Source organism: Rhinopithecus bieti, unplaced genomic scaffold (assembly GCF_001698545.2).
Source record: "Rhinopithecus bieti isolate Rb0 unplaced genomic scaffold, ASM169854v2 scaffold_31823, whole genome shotgun sequence".
Lineage (NCBI taxonomy): Eukaryota > Metazoa > Chordata > Mammalia > Primates > Cercopithecidae > Rhinopithecus > Rhinopithecus bieti.
In genome coordinates this window covers 2,868,336-2,876,735 of record NW_016814121.1, presented here as the reverse complement: position 1 = coordinate 2,876,735, position 8,400 = coordinate 2,868,336, and the positions used below count along the sequence as shown (strand labels likewise).

At 59.9% G+C, this 8,400-nt stretch overlaps 1 protein-coding gene across 2 annotated transcripts in view; it reads right to left on the bottom strand.

The window, feature by feature from the left end:
* Positions 1-4,338: 4,338 nt before the first annotated feature.
* Positions 4,339-8,400, bottom strand: part of FIBCD1 (fibrinogen C domain containing 1) — a 37,033-nt gene continuing 32,971 nt past the window's right edge. The window contains exons 6-7 of one of the 2 annotated variants that reach the window (XM_017849899.1): positions 6,447-6,626; positions 4,339-5,223 (exon numbers count right to left, since the gene is read on the bottom strand). In XM_017849899.1, coding sequence (XP_017705388.1) covers positions 4,964-5,223; positions 6,447-6,626 — 440 coding nt within the window. In that variant the 3' untranslated portion in view covers positions 4,339-4,963. The remainder of the gene's footprint in view (positions 5,224-6,446; positions 6,627-8,400) is intronic. The other variant, XM_017849897.1, reaches the window with a different exon arrangement.

The window sequence follows — 8,400 nt, the reverse complement described above, 5'->3', positions numbered from 1 at the left end:
CCTCTACCCCCCACTCTGACCTCCCACCTCTGCCCCCCTACCTCTGCCCTCCCTTCTCTGCCCCCCCACCTCTGCCCCCTCAAGCTGTCAGAGCAGCGGGCACTATGCTGGCTGAGTGAGAGTCCGTGGTGGAGGGAAGAGAGGGATTCGTGTTCTGTGAACCCCAACTTGGAAACCTATGGCTGCACAGGGGGCTGTGAGACTCCCCGGCTGCCTGCCCCCGACAGGTGCCGGGCAGAGGCCGAGCACAGGGCATCACCACTGCTGCTCTTTCTACTGGCCCCGTGCAGTACCTCCAACACAGGCACTCGATAAATATTGGATTTTATTAAATAAACTCCGGGGATTGTTTTATCTGTAAGCCTCAAATTGGTTTTATGAATAAATAGCCACTGGGGACTGTTCGTTCTTAATAAAGTGTCTCAGTTCCTTGGAACTCTAGCCCCAGCCACAGGAGGGACCCACGGGATAGTTTATCAGCCTGGGGACCCGGAAGGGATGCACCAATGGACCAGGCCCCGGGCTCATCCTCCAGAGCCCAGGCCCGGGAGGACCAACCCCACTGGGCACAGCTTGTGCAGGAGGCAGGTCCTGCGTCTGCCTGACCAGCCCAGGCCGTCTTTGCAAAGCCCAGAACTGGCCCAGTCAGACGGTCTTGAGCAGCCCCGGTGGGTCCAAAGCTATCTGGGAAATGCCTTTTGGCTGCTCTAATAAAAATGGTGGCTGGGTGCGGTGGCTCATGCCTGCAATCCCAGCAATTTGGGAGGCCGAGGCGAGAGGGTGGCTTGAACCCAGGGGTTCAAAACCAGCCTGGGCAACATAGCAAGAGCCCATCTCTACAAAAAGTAGGAAAAAAATTGTTGGGTGTGGTAGTGCGCACCTGTAGTCTCAGCTACTCAGGAGGCTGAGGTGGGAGGACCGCTTGAGCCCAGGAGTTTGCCATGATTGTGCCACTGCTCTCCAGCCTGGGTGACAGAAAAAGATCGTCTCTAAAAATAATGATGGGGGGGAGTTCAGGGGAGACAGAGCAAGAGACAGTCCTGGAACACATGGGTATCTGATCCACTCAAGCTCTGACATGAGGCATGGAGTTGGGCTGGAGGCAGAGACTGGAGCCGGGTCACCACGAGACTTTATTAAAGACAGAACGCACAGACACCAAGCACCCACAGCCTCTCCTAGCGACGCTCCCGTACCAGGCTTCTTCCACCGGTCACTGTGCTGGCCCTCTGAGCTCCCTCTGCAGCGCTGGCCCCCTGAGCTCCCTCTGCAGCCCTGTCCAGTGCTGTGTGGCCCGAGGCACACACCTGTCAGCGCACAGGGGGCCAACATGGCCAGCCTTGGGCCAGAGCTCCCCCACATTCCCCACAAATCGCACCGAGGCCTGACCTCAGCCCTCTGGGTTTGCCAAGTCCTGCCGGCTGCTTGGGCCACACAGTTTGGGGACACCCTTTTCTCTGAAAGCAGATGAGGAAATGGAGGCCCTGGGGAAGCCCAGTCTGCTGAGGGCAAAGCTTAGTGTCCTGTCTCCTCGTTCCGGGTTCTGTGTGTCCTCTGCTGGGTCCTCCTGCTGGTGCATTGCTCCTGAAGTCACAGGACAGGGGGCTGCTGCTGGCCACGGGCCTTCTTCATGTCCCCTGTCCCCCCATCTCACACAAACGGTACCTCCCCTCTTCCATCCCCTCCCTGGAGTCAGCGTCCTCATGGTTTGAGATGGTTCAACAATCCTCCAAATCTCTGCCTGGTCAGACACGTCCCTGGGTGACAGGGCCTCCAGAGACCCTGGCTCCCAGCTTCGAGGGCTCTGGCCCCAGCCAAGCCAGCCAGAGGCCTGTGTGGATGAGGATAGGTGGCAGGAAGGGTAAGGGGGACCAGGAAGAGGGGGGCGCTGGTGATACAGCTTTTCTCCCAAAGACAAACATTATAAAACTGATTTACATGCAGCTGCAGGGGAAAGCTGTTTGAGAACGGCTCATAGCTCCGTTCCTATCTCCGGCTGAATGTGCTGAGGCCACCAGCATGGAAACCAAGAGTCCTTCCATCCTCTGGACCCTGGTGCTCAGGCAGTCAGCTGGGTGGCCTTTGGTGTAACTCTCTGAGATGTGTGCGAAGTTTAGGGGAATGGAGGAAGGCCATTTACTGATCCACAGAACTTGCCTGTGCACGTGGAGAGGCAACGGCGCAGGTGCACCGCCTCCAGGTCCCAGTGTGGCGATGCAGAGAACCCTCCCACTCAGCTTACTCCCCTCAAGTGAAGAAGCAGGAGGAGGCTCAGTCAGGCGGCATTGTGGGATGGAGGGCCACAAGCACCCACCCTCAAATTGGGCCTCGGGCGACAGGGTTTGGGGCCCATGGGTCCCAGGCGACCCTGTGCACACGCCAGCCCTTGGCCTGGTCAGTCAGCCCACACGTCTCCAGCTGTCCCTCGCCCAGGGCTTTCCTAGCATCCCGGTCCTCCAGTCTCAGATGAGAGCCATTTGCACTGGTATCAGACTGTAGGCTCTGCAGGGCTGGGGTGAGAGGCTGTGGCCCAGAGCAGGTGCGCAGGGACCGTTTTTCCCCAGTGCCAGTCTTTGAACGTGCCCCTGGGGGGGGGGGCAGTGCACTGGCTTGGGCCCTCCCCACCATGTCAAGCTCTGTGCCCATTCAGCTGGTGCTTGGTGGGGCCGTGTGCCCGCTCCTGGTCTGGGACAGGGGCTGGTGCTCTAGGGCAGTAACAGGGCTCTAGAAGGGAAAGGCATATCCAGTGCAGCCGGCCGCTGAGGACAGATGGTGCCTGGACCTGGACCACAGGCTCCCAAAGGCCCCCTCCACTTGCCCCCGGCCCCTTGCCAGGCTCCAGCCATGGTGCATCTGTTCCGTAGCCAAGCCCTGGCACGAGGGCCCCGGTGCCTCCTGCTGTACCCACACATCTGTGAGTCCATTAACTTCACACTCACCAGGAGTTTGTTTGATGACACATCAGAAAGCACTTGGCACTTTCTAAGCAGCCGCCGGCATGGGGAGGCTGGTAGCTCCCGCCTGGGGCCTGTCGGTGGGGGCTCCTGGGATGAGAACTTGAGTTCCACCTGGCCTCTGCAATGTGGCAGGGTGCCCTGGGAACCCAGGTGGTCTGGGTGGGCTCCCTTGGCTTCTAGAGGGTGGGAAGAGGAGCTGAGGGGGGATTTCCCTTTGAATCTCGTGTGATCATTTTACCCACATCTTGCCCCTCGTGGCCCCGCACCTGGGCTGCTCCATCCACCAGCCCAGCCACACTGGGCTGCCACTGCCTGATTCTTGGCTGTATCTGCGTCCAGCTGAGGACTGAGAAGGCAGGGACCAGGTCCTGTCCAGCAGGCAGGGCAGCCCAGGGCCACGGCAGAGGGAAGCGCTGCAGACATCTGCGCATGTGGATGACCTAGTGGCGCTGGAACAGACGCCAGGTCACACGGCCTCTCCCACCGCCCCCCTAGTGGTGCTGAGTCAAATTTATTGTTTTTTAAGCACAAACTTTCGTGGGAGGGGAAGGGAGAACGGAACGCCACACTACCCAGGCACCTGCCATCGGTGTCCTTTGGAGGAAGCCACCTCCCCTCGTGCCTGAGGAGGGGCTGCTGGGCAGCTCCCCCAGGCTGACTCCAACCCTCTCAGAGGCCCCACATCGGGGTGCCTTGGAAAAACCGCCCTGCGCCTGGGCCTGACGCAATGCACGCGGGTCCAGGGCTGCTGAGCAGAAAGCTGAGGACCCGGCTCCAGCCCTGCCCTTGCAGCTGCTGGTCCTGAGAGCCTGTGGGGCTCACCTCTGCGTGTGCGCACACAAGGAGCGGGGATGACAGCGTGCTAGGTGTTGGGAAGATTCAACAAGAAAGTGTCCAGGTGGTGCCTGGTCTGGTGCCCCAGTCCCCTCAACCCCATTTGCCCAGTGACCTGATCCCTGCCCCTTGACCACTCGCTGGGCCTGGCCTGGGTCCAGATGGCCACAGTCACTGGCAGGAGTTGGCCTCCCCATGGAGACAGTGGCCTCAGGGAGGGGTTGCCGCCCCCATGGCCCTCCCAGGAGGCCTCAGGACCCTGGAGTCCCTGGGAAATTGGTGGTGGGGGTGGTACAAGCCTCATCCCAGCCCTGCCTAGGCCCCAGCCCAGAAAACTAAGAGCTTCCCATTAGCACAGCCCAGCCCCACGGTGCAGGGCCCCACCCACCTTCCAGAGGCGGGAGAAATGGGATGGCGGTGGGTGGGAGATAGGTTGGGCCTCATTTGAGACAGAGAGCAGGTGGGTACAGCAGGTAAGGGGACTGGAGACCCCAGGCCTGCCGGGGCACAGGGTGGGTGGCCTCCAGGGAACTGGTCTCAGCCTTAGAGCATGGGTCCCCAGAGGCAGCAGCTCCCCTTCCTGGCCTCAGGGCATGGTAGGATGGGGCCACCCAGCCCACAGCCAGGCCAAGGCCCTTGGGGGAGAGGTGGGTTATCTGGGCACCAGGGAAATGGGGGTGAGGGTTGGCACTGGAAGGGCTGGAGGACACTGGCCTCAGACCTGACTTCAGAGAGACCTGACGTTCCCCACAATCCGCTAAGAGGGCTCCAGGGGTGCTGTCTGCCCCCTGCTCTCTGTCCCCATAATGCCAGGTGTTTGGGTGGACAGAGCAGAGGGTTGCCTGGAGCAGACTTCACCATCCTGGCCAGGGGACGGCAAACAGCACGGGAGCCACAGTGGGGGCAGGCAGGAGTTGGGGTCGTCAAGTTTGCCAGCCCCCATCAACAGAGGCAAGAGATCAGTTAGCTGCCAAATGGAGCAGGTGGGGATGGTGAGAAGGTGATGTGTGACTTCACCAGCCCAGGGGGCTTCGTGTCAGGGATGGCCCAGCCCCTCCCTGCTGGAGTGGGTCCGCCAGGCACAGGTGGGTGGAGAACATTCACGAAGGAGTGAGGTGGGGTCAGCGATGGGGCGATGGGGACCAGCAGGGCCAAGGGCAAGGTGCACCGGTCTAGCGGTCCTCCCGGACCGGCCGGATCTTCATCTCGGAGAACTTGAGTGAGTACTGCCAGCCGGTCCAGGAGGACCACTCCACACCGTCGGCATAGGAGGTGTGGGCACCACGCAGGTACTGCCCGTTGAGGTTGGACGTGTGGCAGTTGCGGTACCACCAGGCGCCTCGGTAGAAGGCAGCGCAATTGTTCTCTGAGTGGTCGCTGTCACGGTCCTTGGTGGTGAACCTCATGCCGCTGTGCTTCAGGAGGGAGTCGCCTGCGCAGGGGTGCACACAGATGTGGGCACGGGGGGCACGGGTACGCCCACTGGTGTTGCATGTGTGAGCAGACACCAAGGCACTGCACCTGAACCTGGACGTGAGTGCATACACGTACGCACGTGCTCTCACACATACACACTGGTGTGCACGCGTGCACGCACACCTGCCCCTCCACACCCGGGTGTGTCCATGCAGGTCACACGCACGCAGTCCCTCCTCGGGCGTGCCTGTGGCTGCCCCTGGGTCTAGGCAGTCTCTATCCCTCCCCCGGCTTTTCCACATTCCCTCTCCTGCCTCCCCCTCCTCAGCCTGAGAGGGGAAAACCCAGCCCAGGGGGTCCAGCCACCGACTTTGGAGACCCAGCAGACCCGAACCCCGGGTCTCCTGATTCCTGGCTCTGCGTTCAGTCTCTTCATCTGCAAAACGGGAAAACAGTCCAGGCTCTGCTGGTTTCGCCTTGCAGGGGTGAGGACCAAGAAGGACTTGGAGGTGGAGGCAAGTAGCCTTGACCCTGACCCCAGAGGGCTGAAGGGCATAATTAACATTATTATGAAAAAACGAACGGTAGCTTCACAGAAGCTCATTTTTTATGACGCAACAGAATCAGCTGATGAAGACAGGGATTAAGGAATCCTTGGTAAGGATGAAAATTTTCCCTTTTCTGTCTTGTTCACTCTTTCAATTTGAAAAACGTATTACTTAAAAAAATTTTAGATTGGTTTCAGGCCTCTGATTGTGATATGGGGTTGGTAGTTTATCAATATTTGTTTGTTTTTTTTGTTTTTTTTTTTGAGACGGAGTCTCGCTCTGTCGCCCAGGCTGGAGTGCCGTGGCCGGATCTCAGCTCACTGCAAGCTCCGCCTCCCGGGTTTACGCCATTCTCCTGCCTCAGCCTCCCGAGTAGCTGGGACTACAGGCGCCCGCCACCTCGCCCAGCTAGTTTTTTTGTAGTTTTAGTAGAGACGGGGTTTCACCGTGTTCGCCAGGATGGTCTCGATCTCCTGACCTCGTGATCCGCCCATCTCGGCCTCCCAAAGTGCTGGGATTACAGGCTTGAGCCACCGCGCCCGGCCCTCAATATTTGTTATTTTCAAAACCTGATTACTTTCAAAGGGGGCAAAATCCATGAGCCTTGATCATTTTGGAGGGCAGGACCTCCTCCGTCCTCCATCCTCCCAGGCCACGCCCTTCCCCATCCCTGCCTTGGCTGGAGCCTCACCTGCAGTGCCGGAATAGTCAGCCACGGTGAGCGGGTACCCGTCTTCCTCAGGGTCCACGGAGAACAAGCCCACGCCGAAGCTCCCATAGCGGGCATAGGCCGTGCCGTTGTCAAAGTCCTGCAGGTCCACGTGCAGCTCATAGGCAGTCTGTGTGGTCAGGGCGTGGATCCTCTTGAGGCCTGAAGTCGGGGAGAAAATGGTGGGGGAAGCTGAGGGGCGTAGGAAGCGAATCCCAGGGAGAAATGATAAATGACAGCTGAGCTCATGCAGTTGGGGACAGAAAGGGACAGCCACCAAGCACGTGCCATCCGCCCTGGGCTACTGCAAGTCACTGAGGACCGACGGATTTCATGTTTGGTTTTCTCTGTTCCCTGTAAGTGGAGCTGTGCTGCTTTTCAAACGCTGGGGCTCTGAGCTGGCGGGAGGACTGCAGGAGGCGGGAGGAGGTGGGGGTGACAGCACCCTTACCCAGACTCCAGCCAGAGCCAGACAGGATCCGGTGTTCGCATTTTCTAAACCAGGCCTTTGGGCCTTTGCACATGCTGTTTCCCCGCCAGTGCGGAAGCCCCATGAGAGTGGAGGGTCCACCTGACCACTGCTGACCACAGTGCCTGGGCTGGGGCCCGGCACAATGGTGCTCACCCAGCACTGACTTAATGGATGGGAGGCAGGAGGCAGCATCCTCATCCCTCTAGGCCGGCTCTGTGCCTCCATCCCACTCTCTCCCTCCTGCTGTCCCCGCCCCACCTCAGCTCTGCCCTGCCCATGCCCGGGGTCTCATGCCAGGCCTCCCCCACAAACACACATGTGCTCAGACACCCAACGTGCTTCATTGCTGGTGTGATTACTCTGGATTAAGAGAGCATTTAATGAAATGATTTACAAGTTGGTAGCAGCGAGCGGTATTCCATCCGCTTCTCCCTCCTGCCTGCCTCTCCCCGGCTCCACACCTCCCGGGGTCAGTGTGTGCTGGCTGGAGGTTGTGTGGATCCTCCCTGATCCCGCCCGGACAAGAAGGCTTTGGTCCCAGTCACCAGGTCCAGGAACCAGGAGCAGCTGCTGTGGGAGGAGTCACAGCAAAGCTGACCGCCCGACCCACGTTCCTCCCCAAGGACCTGCCAGAACCCGGGCTTTGAGAGCCTGGGGTCTCACCCGGAGTCCCACCTCCCTGACTCTCCTGCTGCGGAGTCTCAGGGCAGCCGCTCTCCCTCTCTGGGCCCTGGCTCAGCTAGCACAGGACTGACGTGAGGGGCCAGGAGCGCATCATCCACGAAAGGGCAGGCGGGAGGTAATCATGACAAAGCCGCCACCTGGACGGGACTCACGAGGACCCAGCACCATTCTCAGCCCTTCGTGCAGATGAGTGAATCCAGTGGAATTAGAGTGAGTCCAATTTAATTACAGAATCCCTGGGCAGCTTTTCTGGCAGGGCTGGCCCACTGCACACATTATCCAGGTGCTGACTGCTGCTTCCCAAGGCCCCGGGGAAGGAGTGCGTATTACTCCCTATTTTACAGGGGAGGAAAATGAGGCCCAGGGAGGTTAAGGAGCTGGCCCAGGTCACACAGCTGGTGAGCGGCACTGCTGGGATTTGAACCCAGGCAGAAGGGTTCACTGCTATTCAGACCTTACCCAGAACAAATCAGACGATGCAGGAATAGGGAGAGAGGGAGACCGCCCCTGCGGGGGATGCTGGAAGATTCCTTTTCCCACCACTAAATGGCCACTGGGGCCCAAAGGCCTCCATCAGCCACTCCTCTGGATTGAGTGATGCTTCATGAGCGGTGTCCTGGGGGCTGCTGTGCAGGACGCCCGAGGGAGGGGTGTGTGGGGACCTGGGGCCTGGACTCCTCTCCGTCCTTCCTCCAGTCCATGCCACCTCCTCCCTCCCTCGCCTCCCTGCCTCCCTGCCTCCCTCCCTCCCTCTCTGCCTCCCTCCCTCCCTCCCTCTCT